General features: G+C 34.1%; 1 protein-coding gene across 7 annotated transcripts in view; it reads right to left on the bottom strand.

Annotated features, from left to right (window-relative positions):
• The window catches only part of inpp4ab (inositol polyphosphate-4-phosphatase type I Ab), a 56,634-nt gene that overhangs the window by 24,250 nt on the left and 14,680 nt on the right, over positions 1-17,704 (bottom strand). For 6 of the 7 annotated variants that reach the window (XM_052559084.1, XM_052559087.1, XM_052559082.1 and 3 more), the window contains exons 2-13: positions 9,192-9,380; positions 9,035-9,079; positions 8,427-8,545; positions 6,017-6,133; positions 5,837-5,916; positions 5,611-5,722; positions 5,419-5,509; positions 4,323-4,470; positions 4,076-4,206; positions 2,757-2,861; positions 1,040-1,148; positions 475-492 (exon numbers count right to left, since the gene is read on the bottom strand). In XM_052559084.1, the coding sequence (XP_052415044.1) occupies positions 475-492; positions 1,040-1,148; positions 2,757-2,861; positions 4,076-4,206; positions 4,323-4,470; positions 5,419-5,509; positions 5,611-5,722; positions 5,837-5,916; positions 6,017-6,133; positions 8,427-8,545; positions 9,035-9,079; positions 9,192-9,276 (1,160 nt within the window). In that variant the 5' untranslated portion in view covers positions 9,277-9,380. The remainder of the gene's footprint in view (positions 1-474; positions 493-1,039; positions 1,149-2,756; positions 2,862-4,075; positions 4,207-4,322; positions 4,471-5,418; positions 5,510-5,610; positions 5,723-5,836; positions 5,917-6,016; positions 6,134-8,426; positions 8,546-9,034; positions 9,080-9,191; positions 9,381-17,704) is intronic. The other variant, XM_052559088.1, reaches the window with a different exon arrangement.

Below are 17,704 nucleotides of genomic sequence, written 5' to 3'. Positions count from 1 at the left end.
TTGTTTCTAGGGACTTAATACTGTCCAACCCAGACATTTATACATGAGATTCCCCCGGTTATTGCAGTACAACAGCCTAGAAATGACTAAATAAAAAATTTAACAAGAAGCACAGATGTGTGTGCTCAGCAAAAGACAATTATGTCTTTTTATTCAAACACACAGACTCCTATTACTCTTTTGTAGCGACTACAGAAAAGGGATGATGGAATCACAGAACAATGAATATCATTCTGTTTCAAAACTTAGTGAGGAAGTGTAGCCATCATATGCATTCACCAGAACATAGGCAATCTAATTATGTTGCCGCCAAATTTTAAGACAATGTTGAAGGCAACACCAAAATGCATTAGATGAGTTCTGGTTATAATGCTGCAGCTCACTAGGTTTTAAATCAGGGATGTCATGCAGTAAATGGCACAAAAAACAAACAAACAAACAAAAAAAAAAAAGAATAAGTTTAAACTAACTCACCATTCCTCCTCATAAATGCTGATTAGAAAGCAAAAATGCAATTAAAAATTATGAAAAAATAAACCAAGAATGTATCTTAAAAGGGAAACTGCTACTGATGTAACACTAGCAAACCAACACATAACCAAAAGCAGCCCAGAAGGTGAAAAACACTAATGAGAGCAATGATTTTGAAAATAGAATATACATTCTACATTAACAGGCAAAAAGTACAGTAGTTATAAATGAAATAGTTAGCTAGCAAAAACGATTTTAAATGTTTCTAAAGGTTTTTATAAAAAAAAAAAAAAAAAGTTTTGTCCTTCATGAATGAATACACATTTCTTTCCTGTTAATATATCACAGCAAAAAGGACACAGATTGAATTTACTGAAGTAAAACTACCAGACAGCCATTTAACCAAATATATATAAACTTCCATCTGATCGGTGACTTGGGTCATTGCCACAAATTTAATCCACATGATAGCTCTTGCTTCACATGCACATACATGTGAACACATATGAATAGTACATTCAGTTCATATCTTGCATATTTTCAAAGTTAGATTCAAAATGTGACTTACACTTTTTTTGCCTCCTCAAATTTCTGTAATAGTTTCCGCAAACCACCACTTCTGAAGCCCTGGCAGTGAGCTGCAGGGGCCCCGATCGTAACCACATCATAGGTGTGATCTAGATAGACAAACACACACACATCCATGTCACAAGATGAACAACTTGGTTCTTAAGTTTTAAAAAAAAACAAAAAAAAACTAATGTATTTAACCTTTATTTTAACCTTTATTTACCTTTAACCATTAACCAGAGGATCTCATTGAGATTTAAAACCTCTTTTTCAAGAGAGACCTGACCATAATATGGCCAGTTTATATTTATTCCAGTCATTACTGTCAGTATTTGAAAATGTAATAATAGTGACCCTGCACATTAACATGAAGTTCAGCAGTGTAACACACATGTATCTAAGTTGTGAGACACAAAGCCACATTACAAGATATAAAGTCACAACTGGGAGATATAAAGATGCGTTTCAATATATAAATTTGGAATAACAAGGAATAAAGCTGCATTCTGATATAAATTGCAATTACAGGGGGAAAATAAGTCATGAGAACTCATTGTGAGAAAATGAGGTCACACTGCAATATATAAAGTCATAATTGGAAGGCATAAAGTAATGGTACGAGATAAACAATTGCAAATACACAAAACAGCTGCATTTCGAAATACAAAGTGAAGTTACATTACGAGATCACAAATACACACAAATAAAGTCACACAAAAATGTTGAACTGTAAGATATTAAGTTACAAGTGTGAGATACAGTCATTCAAAAGTGTGAGATACAGTCGTACTGCAAAATAAAAGGTCACAATTATGCAGAAAAGTCATGAGAAACTGCACTTTAATATCTACAAAGTTCTGAAAGAACCAATCACTGATTTGTTAAAGTCAATGCGTCATTGCAGTGGCCGTCAGAAGCACCGGTTCCCATAGAAACCTGAGGCTAGACCAGCCAATGCGCATGCACAGTCATAGGCGCGTTATAACTGTAGATTGGCTGGTCTAGTCTGAAAAATATGTTTTTTAAACTTTATTTAGGCATAAAAAAAAAAAAAAACATTCCTGGGGCAGTTCATTTAAGATTTTGTTGCTGATTTGAAATATGTAATTTATTTGCAAGTTCAGCAAGCGATTTTTGAGATTTCAGCATTCATTTAGATAGGACTTGGTCTTGTATGAGTTGCCTCAGGTGTTGCAAAAATGGAAAAAATGGCCACATTTGAAAGACTTTTTGAAAGAGACTTTGGCTAGCTATTGCTGTCGCAGTTGCAGCTGGTTTCGGAAAACCCTCCACCTTCCCCAGCTCCACCTGTATAGATCTGCTACAGGGAAATGCCATGTATGTTATATATGGGGATTGTTTCATATATGTTACATGTGCAGCAGCAGAAATGTCTCTCATATAGCACTATAGCTTGGGAAGTGTAACTGCAAGACTGGAGGGGTCAAAACTAAAAGAACATCAGTGATCGTCTGAGTGTGTGTTTGTGCTGAGTGCATGAAAACTTCTGTATGAGCGACTATTTACATGTGCTAAGTGCTCTGAATAACACCTCCTACTGCCTGCTGGGATTGACTTAGTAAAGAGCACATTGATAGACCAAAGTGCCCAACAAGAATATAGAGCAATGACAAAACCCTTTCAAACTGAGGAAAATAATGTAAAGTGGAACACATAAGGAAATATGAACACAGAATGAATGAAAGACATCTAACCACAGCCAGACTCATCCTGAACCCTCATTCTCTGTACATGAAGGTTGGTAGGCATAAATTCCAATTTCCTCTCAGCTTTCAGATTACTGGCTTTAAATGATGGACCTGTAAGACACAGAGAGATAGAGAGAGAAATAAATCTCCTGACACCCCTTTATCATTCAAACAGGGTAGATATGTCTACTATTCTTAGCCTTTTAGGTCCCAGGAGAATCTTTCAAAGAATTCTGGGTCATCTGAAAGAGTTTTTCTACCAGTTTAACCCTGTAAAGACAACTCGTCTAATCATATTTGACATGTAAAAAAATTAAATAAAAAAACTCTTAATTATCAACGTTTAAAACTTTGCTGAAAACGTGTTGTATCTAATGCATGCCTTCTGATGTCTAATTAATAATTTATACATTTTAGCAAGTTAAAAGAATCATTCAAAAATGTCTAGACTTCATGTCATGGTACACAAGTCTTTTTGCTGTGAAATCTTTACTGATTTTTCTCAAGAAAACGTAATATTTCAAAATGAACACTTGACTAAAGCAGCCTGTTTATCCCAAAAAATTAGTGTAACAGATATGACACATTAGGCTGTTTCAATGTATTGCATTGAATCATAGGTTTTGCTCCCCACAATTTTTACTACAGAGCTCATAAAAAAATGAACATTTAAGTATTATCTTATGAAGACATGTCATTGGGACAAATAGTGTGAATTATATATATATATATATATATATATATATATATATATATATATATATATATATATATATATATATATATATATATATATATATATATATATATATATATATATGCATTTGATAAGTAATTTGCTGATTATATAACAGTGATTACAGGCTATCAGAATTTCTTCTTAATTTTGGGCCATATTAATATCAGCAACTGCACCAAATTGTAAGTGATGGAAGTGATTTCAATAATGGAAATATTGTATAAATGCATGCATGGAAATATAATGACTTACGATGATTTCCACAAGCGTAAGTCTTGATGACCATGTTATCCAATTTCATGTTATGATTTAATAATTAATTGATAAGTAACCTGGAAATAGCGAATATAATTTTCTGCATTTTTCTGTAATTTTTTAAATGTTTAAATGCTAGTTTATTTCCAAATTTTCAATTATATTTTGAATCCAACACTATCAGTGTTACCTCACATCTTTGGACCCTACTCTATGATCATGTGTTCCTTTCGCACACCTTACACAAGTATTACAAACATCTGAAAGTTCTGAAATGAAGTGTGTAACACTTCACAGGAACACCTCTTGCAACCTCAAAGTGATGACTGACCTTTGTAGTCCTGCAGGTCTGTGTGTGTATCCTGATAGGTCTGAAGGATGCTCTGGTATTGTGTCACAATTTGCCGTCTGAGATTCTCCCAACACGGTGATAACTCGCCTAACTCCTCCAGCTCAGATACTCTACGAACATCAAAACACACAATCCCGTAAAGGAACTCTCTCTGTATATATTCATGCCACTAAAATGGTCATAGTGTGCATGCAACTTGGTATATGTCTGAAATTATGATAAACACCTTGAGGAATCCTCCTCCAGTAAGAGTTTGACAAACTGTCGTGGGATGTTAAGTGACAGGATGCTCTCAGCCATCTGTTCCAGGATCCGTAAATGATTCCCATCAGTGGTTGGAAAACGGTACATACGTGACATGGTGCCACCAAACACTGAGACACAGAAATAGAATTAACTAATAAAAGAGAAATCAATTGTGCCAGGCTGTAGCATTAAAACTGTATTTGCTTGCATTTATGACATTATGACCAGGTCCTGGATTTCACTTCTGTCAATAAAAATGGAACTAAATACCACTGAGCTTGGGACTAAGCACTATTACAACAATAACTGTATTTGTATCTCTGAGCACTTTCTGGTCATCTGTTACTCACAACATATGTAACTGTTTTTTGTGTTTTTTTTTTTTTTGGGGGGGGGGGGGGGGGGCACTTTTATTCAACAAGTATAAATAAAATTTGTCAAAAGTGACAGTAAAATTTTTTGACAATAGTACAAAATTACAAAAAAGTAGTTTTACACTTTATATATTTAAACATTATAATTTAACAATTAATGTTCCCTAAGCACTAAATCTGCATATTAAAATTATTTCTGAAAGATCATGTAATATTAAAGACTGAAGTAATATCTGCTGAAAATTCAGATTTGCCATCAAAGGAATAAATACGACATTTACAATTGTAAAAATAGAAAACAGTTTTTTATTTATTTATAATATATCGGTTTTTACAAAAAAAATATTGCCAAATGTGTTGTTTAAAAAAAGTGTACTATACATTTTGAAAATGCCACTTGTTTTAATATTTTGTTATGTAACGCAAATACATACATACATACATACATAGATGCATACATACATATATACAGTACAGACCAAAAGTTTGGACACACCATCTCATTCAAAGAGTTTTCTTTATTTTCATGACTATGAAATTGTAGATCAATTGTAAATCAAAATGACGTGTTTAGAGCATGAAATCAATGAAACCATTCAATGCCACAAATATTTGGCCATACACTACATTTCCATCACAATGAAGAAGTCTTGAATAAGGTTGTGAAAACTAAGCCATTCTTCTAGAGGCTGACATTCTTACCAGATCGAAGAAAAGAGTCTTTCCACAGAGAGGCGTATTTTACTCGGACTCCCACAGATTCTGTCAGACTCTCATCCACAGGGAGGACAGTCTGCAGCAATGGCAAATGATAGAACAAATACATGTCAGAACAAGTAAAAGTAGAGAGCAAACATGCCATTAGTTGGGTCACTGGGGCATAGGTAGGCTCACCCTGCCATTGATGGTGTCTTGTAGTTGTTTGATTGGTGTATGCTGATCTCTCTTCTCCTCTAGCTGCCAGGCAATGACTGTAATACTACCCACATGCTTGTTTTCTGCTGACCTGCGGAAAAGGAATAACAGATGTCAATATGCTCAAACTGCATATGCCTGCAACCTTTTCAGCATGAACCACTTTTATACAGCCATCTAGAAACTATCAAGACTGGTGGATCACCTGAGAGGTAAGTTTAGTCTATGGTTCTTTTCCAGCAGAAGATCCTTCACTGGAAACATCGCTGAGCCAAGTAGATACATCTAAATAGTGAGATATATAAAATAAAAGAACCAAAAGATAAGACAAAATAGCGGAATCAGAGCTGTTCTTGTCATGTGTTGTGCATGGTATGTATCTCACCGTTCCTTGTGAGCGATCTTTTACATCGTACACAGAGAGCTTGACCTGTGTGTGCTGGTTAATGTGGGATTCTTGGAAGAAAGCCACACTGCTGAGGAACATGGGATTACTTGTACCCTGCAAAACAGAGGTCAAACCATTTGTTTTTCGATTAGTCATCCACATCAGTCCACATTGTTCCATAAATGGCAGAAAAAACTTGATCACAAGTGGTCAACACTAAACACTAGGGCTGAAAAAAAAAAAAAGATTTTGTGTTTAATTGTGTCCTTCGTTTGAACAATCTTGATAATGTTTCTTCTACAGCCCATGGCAAAGAAACCATGTTTTACCTGAGTATGTAACCCAAAATGAACATTAGACAAGAGTAGCATAATATGAGGAAAAAAAAAACAAAGCATGTCTTTCTTTTTAATTGTCCTCATAACAACATATGACTCTTATCAGCTCATCTTATCTTTTAATCTGCCAATATTATACATTTTTAATTAATCCTATTCAGGCTGATAAGCTTTTCTGTTTGGCTGATGTGTCAGAAATGTCTAGTTTATTTTTTTCCTCAATTCGGTTTCATTTTTTTCCAAATTAGAAAATTCAGTTTATATTTCTCTGGATTCATTATTTTCCCCATTTAAATTTTTCTAGACCAAAATCAGTATTGTATCTGGTCAGTATTGAAAAGTCCATTTTGAAATTTTACGCAAACTTTTTCCAAACAGCGACAAACTCCAGTATCCAGTAATGGCAGTGCTTTGAATACACCCTGCATTCCTAGTTTTCCTCATCTACTTTGTATTTTGTGATCAGCAAACAAGGGCTGCACGATAAATTGCATGTGATTGTCATGCTCATCTCGTCAGTAAAGCTGATTCTGTGATTAATAGTACCAGTAAATCTCCATCAATTGCTTTCAGATGGAAATTATTCAGATTATAGACAGAGCCGTAGATCACTGACAAGCTACGCTATATCGTGTTCATTAGATGAATCGCATTCGATTATGAACGCAATATAGCAAAGCTTGTCAGTGTTAGTGTTTTTATTAATGCCATTTATGTTTTTGTTAATACAGCAGCATACAGCACTAGTAAACTAAATGAATCTAACATGGCAAAGATAAATGCACTTTTGGAAGTTGAATGTAAGGGTGTCATTTTGGAATTTTTATGGTCTAATGTGATGTTGTTCATGTTCTTGTTCATGATGCATTTTTATTTTATTCCCGTAATTCATTTATAGCATTAACAAGATGACCTGTTGAATGAATTTTTGGAATGTATTTTTAGTCCAGTTTTATATAAGATTAGTATTGAGCTAGTTCGGAGGCTGTCACATGTGGATCAACTTACTATGTTGTATGAAAAATAACTTTCATATTGATTCAGTGGATGTATTGCATTTTGAGATTTAAAAAAAAAATAATAATATTATAATCTAAAGATGCTATGTAAATTTTGAAAAAAAAAAAAAAAAATAGTGGTTGTCATAAAACACGTCTAATTAATTGAAATGATGAAACTTAGAGTTTTAATTTAAACTAATACAGCATTTTCCATTAATTTTCTGGATTCCAAGATTTAAAGGTTTCATTAAATTTTAATAATCAAAAGCACCTCTAATTAATTTGTTATATATATATATATATATATATATATATATATGGTTACTATGAAGATCTTAAGTATCTTACAATAAGTATTCTTATTGTATTTGATTTGATGACAGTTTTCTCAAAAAATGGTAAAACGCTCAAGAAGTTCTTATATATTGAAGCGGCAGAGAATGAAAACATGTTATGTGTGCTTCAGTATGTAAACGAAACTACGCGTCTGCACCCATTCATATACAATCATATTTAGATTATTTTTGCGGCTTAATATTCACAGACACAGGTTCATATGGCATTTTGATTTTAGAGTATTGACCAATTTTTGTAATTTATTCATCCAAAATTTTGCAAATTCAATTACATTCCATGTTATACAGTAAAATCCTTTTTGTTTTTTTACTAGATTCCACGATTCTGAGTTTTCCGCATCGCTGAAATCATAGGGCCCTAGAATGCCAGTGCACAGTGCTCCCATTCTTCCATTCATTATAGGTTTACAGTCTCTTACAGTCTAATAAATTATTAGACAGAACTGTTAAACAATGAAAGTAAACGCATATATAAAAAAGTATTAAATAATATAATTGGCATCTGTTGACCGCTTGTATAGACAGTTATTAAAACCTGTATTACTATGCAGCAGGGTTACTCTTTTAACTATATTTTTGAACAAATAATTCATTCATAAGTTAAGTGTTCATGAACTTATTAAAAGGTTACTTGCATAATTTATAGCATTATAAATGATCAAAGAGTGCCATAACAGAAATACGCCACAATGAATCAAATTATATCGCTCACCTCAATGATCTCTGTCTGTGCATGTTTGGTCCAGAAAGCCTGAGGAGGTGTGGTACAGCTCACAGCAACAAAACTGTTGGGTTTTCGGTCCAAAGACGGCGTGGTCAGCTCACTACAGACTATACAAATCACATTCACATTCAGGGTCAAGATTTTCCAAAAGAAGTATTGTATATATGAATGAGCTACAGTATACATGAAGCATTATTTGCTAAAACCTGCCGGCGCTCAGAGATAAAATCAGACCTCCACAGTTGAACCACTTTATTTACTGCTTATGAGAGTTAGAGCCAGTCACTTAATCCAAATGCAGCTACTTTAGCAGTTACTTTACGTAAGCATAGATTAGGGACACAGAGAATTCACAGAAATATTTATACTACTGTTTAGTGTCATTTACAGTCTAAAGATCAGACCTGACAGCCAGCTGAACAATTACATTCCCTGTATTCTTGGCCCCTAGTGGAGAATAGATCATTTCTGGTGCCACAAAAAAATAAAATTGTAATATTGTAATATATATATATATATATATATATATATATATATATATATATATATATATACACATTGTTTGATGTGATGGTTAGAAAAAAAACTAGACGGACCAAGACTGAACTCCAGTACTGGCTCATCTGGATCTTGACTATTTCCTACAAAGAGGAGAAAGAGAAAGACCTTATATAATTCTGACTGATATAATGCAAAAGTAAAATGTAATACGAGAGAATTTCCAAACACATGTTCACTAGCACTACTGTCTACCTTCCAATGCTAGTCCAAGCATCTCTGAGGAAAGCTCAAAAGTGTTGGACCTGTACACCGACCACGGCCGTTCCCTCCGTGACATTGTGGCAGGATGTTTGTGTGTGTGTTGAAGTTCAAATAACAGGAGTGGTAGAAACCCACACACAGCCAGACACACTCCTGTGTGGCCGTTTCCTCCTCTGTTATCTGAGAGAGAGAGAGAGAGAGAGAGGGAGAGAGAGAGAGAGAGAAAATTTATATAGCAATATATAAAGCAATATATAATTTTTCAAATAGTTAAGTACAAGAAATAAATTCAACTGTGCGATTCTTTGGGAAGGCAGAGTATTGCAAATCCATTCAGAATGGATGAAACCAGTGGACAAGATGGCATTGCTCTGAAGAAGTCGGTCCAATATACCTCCTCCACTCCTCTTTTATGAATATTTTATTATTCCTATCTTTTTTCTGAACATGCAAAATTTAATACCTTTAAAGTAGGCATACTATCTCCCTTTTTACAAAATGTCATTGTCTCAGAAAATGTAAAATGTCTCAGTAAACTAAAATGCCCCCAGAATGTGTCTGTAAAGTTTCAGCTCAAAATACCCCACAGATCATTTATTGTATATTTTTGAAAAAAACTATTTTGAGTGGAAGCATAAATTGAAAAACTGTTTTTGTACATACATCCTTAAATGCAAATAAGCTGCTCCTCCCTGCCCCCATTTCCAGAATAGGGCTGTACCCTTTACAGCTCGCTCACCAGATATTCTGCCAAAAAAACCTGTGTGACATTTATATATATATTTTTTTTTTACCGTTTCACGTTTTTTGGGTTGGTAGATCCACTTGGGACCCGATTATAGCACTTAACATGGAAAAAGATCATGATATGATTCATGATATGTCACTTTTAAAACTACACCATCAGAAAGAAAGGTCTGGAAACTTAAGAGAAATATTTAATTGAAGACTAAATCTCTGAGAACGGCTCTAAAAGTGACCATTAGCTATGAGATTGTATTGGAAAGTATGCCCATATGTGTTAAAGGGAGTCCCTCTGTACATCTGTTTATCCATCTAGATTTTTCAAGCATTTAAAAGACCGTCTATGAATCATCTATGCCTGTAGTAGGCATATAGATAACTTTATAATGTTAATAGACATGGTTGATGAACAGAACCTCGCCTGCCCACATCACACTATGAGTCAAACATGAACAAGAGGAGCTGATGTTAAATCCAACACACACAGATGCAGCAAATCTCAACAAATGCCCAGTTTAGGGGATTTATTTTATCTAGACATGGAAATAAACAAAGTTTTAGTATAAAGCAAAAGGTAACATACCAAATATTAAAATGTAAGAAATTCTGCTACTCAATAACTCACACATATCGCTGTCAAAATGCTTTAACCACAATTTATATTGAAAAAATGCACACATTTTAGAAAAAATTACTCGTAGTTCCCAGTATGTGAATGGTGAGTGTGTGCATGAATGTGTGTTTGGATGCAGTATGTTGTGGCAGCTTGTTTACTGCGTGTTGAGCAAGCATGTGCCCATGCCTTTTACACATGAGAACAGTGAGGATTCATCATACTTCCTGTGGAAAAAAAGCAGGTAATAAATAATTGTCTTTATAAATCATCTTTTATTAAACATCAAGAGTTTTATTTAGACAACTGACAGAAATATGACAGAAAATGTCCTAAATTCTGCTCGCCTGGTTGTCTCCATGGAGATGAAGTTTTATGGTATTGTCACTACCTGTGGGATCGTTCTTTTATTTCTGCTAAAATGAAAAAGAGAAAGACCTGCTGTGGGAGATTATTCAAGCAAGTGGGCTGCAAACTTTCACTTGGTACTGACACAACCTCAATGACCCAGCTCTGCAGCTTCTGCAATGCCATGAGAAACACAACTTATGAAAGTAGTGATGCATCAAAATTGAAAATTCTTGACTAAAAATCCTTCATTTAGTTTGAAATGAATATTTCTATTTTGTTTGGAACAAATTATCATAATTATTATTATTATTATTATTATTATTATTATAAATTTTAATTGATAACAATTATAAAATGCTATCATAATTGTTCTTTCATTTATTTGTTCCCTGGTGATAGAACAATAACTGACATTTTCAAATAATATTTTTAAACTTTACTAATGCAAACACTGACTTTTAACTAAAATAAGCTCCTGTAATTTCTCAAGAACAGCAAACAATGGACAATAGACACAGGAACAGTGGCAGGTTGTTTGGAAACAGTATTGTTTCAAATTAGAGACAATTCCTCTTCTCATGCATTAAATTAGATTTTGTGTTTAATAGCCTCTATCCAAACATGGGAAACATTTTTTTATTTTTATTAATGCTCTGAAACCACGATAGCGATTACTTTTGGGCATGCGGACTTGCATGCACAGCTGTAAAACACATATAAACTGCAATTGGGCTTGACACTTCAAATATGCTTACTTAGTAAGTTTCCTTCTTTTACCACACTAACAAAGTGGTACATAGATTTTCCATGTACTGGATGATACAATAATATTTTCTGGTCAAATATAAGTTCTTTTTTCCTCTTTTGGATGAAAACTAAAAATGGCATTTTGGTGACATTTTACTACAAAACATTACGTATCGCTAGTAAAAAGACTAATTATGTACTAAAGTGTCAGAGAAGTGGAAATCTCAGTGGATCAGAAAGAGACATTAACACCAATACTGAGTGCCATATTTAGGTCCTGGAGACCCCACCAGATTTATGAGTCACATGAAGTGGAACAGGAAGACAGGGAGAGCTTTTTCAGATAATCCCTACAGACTACCTGACACACTTTTTCTTCATGTGTCCTGCTGAAAACGGCACACAAATTCTAACAGACTCTTCCAAATATGAAATACTGTAGGAGTCCAGTGTCATTTCAAAGAAGATATGCGTCAACAGGCACTAGCAGTTGTCTCCTTTTAGTGTGTTGGTTTCCTGCAGAGGGCAAGGAGAACTGAAGTGAAAACACTTTTTACTTCTCTCTAGCTGGTTACAGCATTTTTCATTTCATTTTTGCATCATTTTTTTTTTGATCCACATAAGGTGACAGCAGCAGGCTTTAATTAAAGGGATAATTCACACAAAATTAAAAATTATTATAATTTACTTACCATCATGCGGTTTTAAATTTGGGCTGGGCAATAATTTGGTGACGATAATTGTCACAGTATAACTTTCCTTGATAAAATGATTTGAAGAGTTTGATAAATGTTGGATATATTGTTTATGCGCCAAAAGCAGAATGAAACATCGCAACTCATTTGAATCATGACACACGGACCATTCAGATGAACTGAAAAAAAGCACAGATCGCTTGACAGATGAAACTCTGAAGAGCTCAGTCAGAGTGTTCGATCAGTGAAAATATGTCTGAGCTAAACTTAGACTTAGCCTTCAACTCAAACATTGGTGAGTAAAATCTAAGAAGTGAAGATTTGGGTCGCATATGCAAGTGATTTACTCGCAATGTAGAGGGCTGCTTTAAACACATTTATCGTCATAATTATCGATACCAACTGAAATGTAAAAAAAATTATATGAAACAATTGTGATCTTTTTTTGGGCCACATCGCCCAGCCCTACCTGACACACAAATAAAGTTATTTTTTAAAAGGGATCGCTCTCAGATGACAATGAGATCGTAAAACAGAAATTGTGACTATATGTTTTTTTATATATGAAAATTGATTAACACATACAGAAAGCATAACAAAAAGAGTAATAGAATCCTTAAAATGTCCATCAAATGTCTGTTCAATTATGTCGACCCTATATATAAGTACGTTTATAAGTTAATATATAAGATCATTTTAATTGCCTTGCAAGCATCATAAGGAAATGTGTGAATATACAATCAATACCTTATAATATGCAGATAATTATAGCCCAAGTTTAAAATGTAATACTCAAGTTTTATACAACATGCAACAGTGGGTCCCTTCTCTGCCTTACTATCAACTGAGGGGTCCTTGTCAGAAGATTCTGGATTTAAATAGCCCACTTCTAAAGTATTACACCAAAGGCACCTTACATTTTAAGCCTGCTGTTATTTTTCTTTAGAGAGAAGAATGGTCAAAACAAACTCTTTTCAATTATCCATGAGAGATTTTTTTCACAGCCATCGACTCAGGAGTAGGGCAGAAACTGGGGACCGTAAAAGGGCAAATTTAGTTTCCCAGTTTTCACTTTTCTGTCTAACTGCCAAACCTCGAACCTATAGTCTTACTTCTCTTACACTCACTCTCTCTCTCTCTCTCTCATACACACATACAATCATACAGTATAATGTCATTAAGCAGTTAAGTAGGTGATTGGCCTGAAACCCCCTTCAGATGTTCTTCTGTATTTCTAGTTAAACTTCCCACACAGAGAGAGAGTTAACAAACCAAGCTCAACACGATCCAGAACTGATCATCTCTATAACACATCAGCATTTCCTTTCCTCTTCCCACACCCCTCTCATTTACAGCTGCATCACTTCCTCCCACACGTACACTCAGGTAAAACTTTCTACAGTGTTAAACTGTCATTTTTTATCCTCTCAAACTCTGTCAACTCCAAACCATCATTTCAGTTTAAAATGTTCAACAATGGACCAGTTAACCAAATATAACACTATAATATTTTTAAACCCCAAAACAGTCAAGTCTTATCCTGCTTTTCATAAACAAGCTAATTCCTAGTTATTGAATATACAGTCTTTTACATATGGATACGCATTTGGACACCATATCATTGATTGGCTGATAATTCACAATTTATTTTTTGCTAATATGGGTCAAGTAAGTTTATTAGATAATCAATCGTGGCTTTCTACAAATTTCAAATTAATAATATATTGCCATCATTTAGCATTAATTTAAAGGGATGGATTATGTCACAAATGTAAACTTCAAGAGTATAATCTCTTTAAAGATAGTACTTTCCCTTTAAGAACACATACTGGAATTGAGCTCTAACTGAAGGCTCCTCCTTTTGTTATACATTTTACAATAATTTATTTCTTTATAAAAATATAATAATAATAAAACAAATTGTTTCAAATGACATCATTCTTCTGTACATTGTAATAATTCTGCCTAATGTAACTTTAGAAATCTACTGCGATTTCCTTAAATTTTTTGACAAAGTACAGGGCTCTATACAACCTTTTTGCACTGGTTGCACTGGTGCTTTTTTTTTCAACTACATTGCATTTAACACAGCAGTTTTACAAGTTCACTTTTTTTTTTTTTTTTTTTTTTTTATAGCTGTCCACATAGGCAATATTGACTTGTAGCCTAAATGATTAACTAACAATCTGGTCAACATAAAGTTCTTTATTTGGAGCACAGTTCTACAAGAAAGGTAAGTTACTGAAAAAGTGTTGGTGCTTCAAGTGCTTTACTGAGCTGACATTTAAACTTAATACATCTCAACACAAATGAAATAAAAATAAAATCTAAATTTAGTGTTTTAAGGGCTTCAAACTGAACATCTCATGGCTCAATGTCTTATGGACTATCCTCCATTGCAGTCACATGCCCCAGATGGCCAACTCCTGTAGTCTGGCCTTCTTGATCTTTGGCCTTGGCTAAACCAGATAGCCACACTCTCTCTAGCATTAAAATCTTCCAGACTTGGCCCCTCTACAGCGATTCTTATCAGATCTTCCACTGTGTCTGAATGAAGGGATGCTCTAGTGTCTGATTTGAACAGCTAAACAGTCCCTAAATTGTAGGGCTGTGTATTGCCAATAATTTGGCGATGAGATATGCATCACAAAACAGGGGTTGTGATACGATACGTTGCGATGCATTGTGATACTGTAAGCAAGGAGATATATTGGGATATTTCTTATTTTAGGAATAGTATGGAAAGCTGTCATTAAGAACACCATCATATGCAAACCTTAGCAATAAATAAATAAATAAATAATTGTTTAACCAGAACACAGTGGGATCTGCATTTGCAATAATCAATCTCTGTAACATTCAGCGTTAAACTTTTTGTGCAGTATAAGTAAAAGGGGAAAAAATTAAGTGCTTGCAGGATCCTTTAGTTATAAAATTTAATTTATAAAAATACCATATATATTTTTAGACCCTGCATTAAAGGTTCACAGTTTAAGTTTATAACATTTTGATCCAAGTTAAACAAATGAATTACATCTGCTTAATATCAATGAAAATAAAGTGCATTTTTAAGTTAATTTAGAAAAACGTTTGGAGCATTTTTCTACAGCTCTCATAACCTTTGTGGATGAGATGTGATGTAGATAAGATATGAATATGTGTATAAGATATGAAGCAAGCAAGAATAGCTCCCTTATATAACACAATTATTTGCCTTAAACTTTACAGCATATTTTCAAAATAAACCAGTGTGTTGAAGTATCCAGGGTAGTGAAGGATGTCTGAGAGCCAGGGGAAGGAAAAACAAAACAAAACATTGAGAACAGTAAGTTTATGGGTTAATAATAGTCCTCTCCTAATGTTTTTTCTGTCAGATGTCCTGAGAAACTTCCAGTATGTAAACTCTCCAGATGGCCACACTATAATTATAGGGAGACACTGATCGATGAGTTGGAGTAGCCAACACTGCACTGAAATTTGTGTGTGATGGAGAGATAAATTGGAAAAAAAAGAGAGGGACAGAGAGAGGGACCGAGAGAGAGAGAGAGAGAGAGAGAGAGAGAGAGAGAGAGACCCCTTGTGCGAGCGTGTATGCGTTTTTGTGCTCCGGAACAAAAAAACAAAAAAAGAAAAAAAGAGAATACCCCTCCTTTTAGATGGTCTATTCATCCAATTGAAGCTGGCATAATTTCTTTAGAGGACAACGACAGATGTTACCCTTTGAGATGAAAATGAGCAACAGCCATCTTTCCCCCAGCATAAGCTCATAAACACACAAATACAAAGCCATATTTTTGTCTTTGTTTTTTTTTCTACTTATTTTATTTATTATAAGGCTGAACGATTTAGATTTATTAAGTTAATTTAGAAAAATGTTTGGAGTATTTTTTTTTGTTTGTTAAAAAAAATACAATGAACGATTTAGCTAAATGCTTGATCAAATATAGGCTCACTGTCTGGTGCTGGCATCTTGGTGGTTACAAAAAAAAAAAAAAAAAAAAATAATAATAATAATAATACTTTTTTTTTTTTTTTTAACCACCAAGCTGCCAGCACCAGACAGTAAGCCTATGTTTGATCAAGCATTTAGCTAAATCATTCAGCCCTATAATAAATAAAATAACTAAAAATAAAACAAACAAAGACAAAAATAGGAAAATCTAATTGCGATTAATTTTTTTTTTTTTTTTACCAATATTGCAATATGCAATTTTTTTAAAGCACTTTATGTTCTGTATTATTCAACAAAGATGAGCAAAAAAAAATCATTGTATAGTATGACCAACACAATATTTAATAGATTAAACAGAAACATTCATTTCTGTAGGCCAGGCCTATGTTACGATGAAATTAGGTGATGCATGAATTGATATGAATGACATTTGTATTAAACAACTACAATCACAGTAGTAGATTGAAGAATATTGCAGAAATATAAAAATAAATCTGTTGTTTTACCACACTACTTTAGGTAATTCAAAGTCACTGTAATAAACATATGTGAACATTTGGACTGCACTTTATACACCGTCTGTTAACTTTAGACCAATGGTTCTCAAACTTTATTGGTCTTGCCAAATAATTTTAGTAAACGTTATGAAAAATAATGCTTTTTTTTAATTTTAAAAACCTACAGGAAAAAAAACATTGAAACATTGAAAAATAAAATACCATAGAGTGAATAACTGTTATTATATTTATTATTTATTGTGGGTTTCATGCTGTCCGCTAGGGGTGTGGGATATGACTATTTTTGATCGTGGAGGATAAAAATGTCTCCACAATCTGCTTTTGAAGAAATATGCTACAGCGCATATTCTATCAGCTGCAGTTCTGGCACCTCCATCATATGCTGTACAACACCACATGCATTCACAGCAGTGTTAACTCAGCGGTCTTAAAGGGACAATACGCCTATAAAAAATGCTGCCTACTGTCATTACTGTCAAGGGATAGATCACCCTAAAATTTCATTTCTGTTATTATATACTCACTGTCATGTTGTCCCCAACCTGTATTAATTTCTTTCTTGTGCTGAACACGTACTCTCATGCTGGCGCCGATACAGGATGGCTGCCTCCGTGAAGTGCTCTGCAGTTGTTTTTGTGTTTTTGTTAGAGCCCGACCGATATATCGGCCGGCCGATATTATCGGCCGATATGAACTAATTGCATTTAAATCGGCATCGGCGTTTATAACGGCCGATGAAACATGAAAAAACAGTCTCATGCTTCACTCATGTTATGAGTGTTGCATACTTTGCCCACCAGAGGGCGGTCTGCAACTCCAGAGTTGACAACGTTGCCCTTCAGATACAACGCGATTTGCGCTGCGCTGCGCTATGGCTTTGGCGG

The sequence above is a fragment of the Carassius gibelio genome, chromosome B6 (genome assembly GCF_023724105.1).
Source record: "Carassius gibelio isolate Cgi1373 ecotype wild population from Czech Republic chromosome B6, carGib1.2-hapl.c, whole genome shotgun sequence".
NCBI lineage: Eukaryota > Metazoa > Chordata > Actinopteri > Cypriniformes > Cyprinidae > Carassius > Carassius gibelio.
This window is presented reverse-complemented; position numbering and strand designations above follow the sequence as displayed.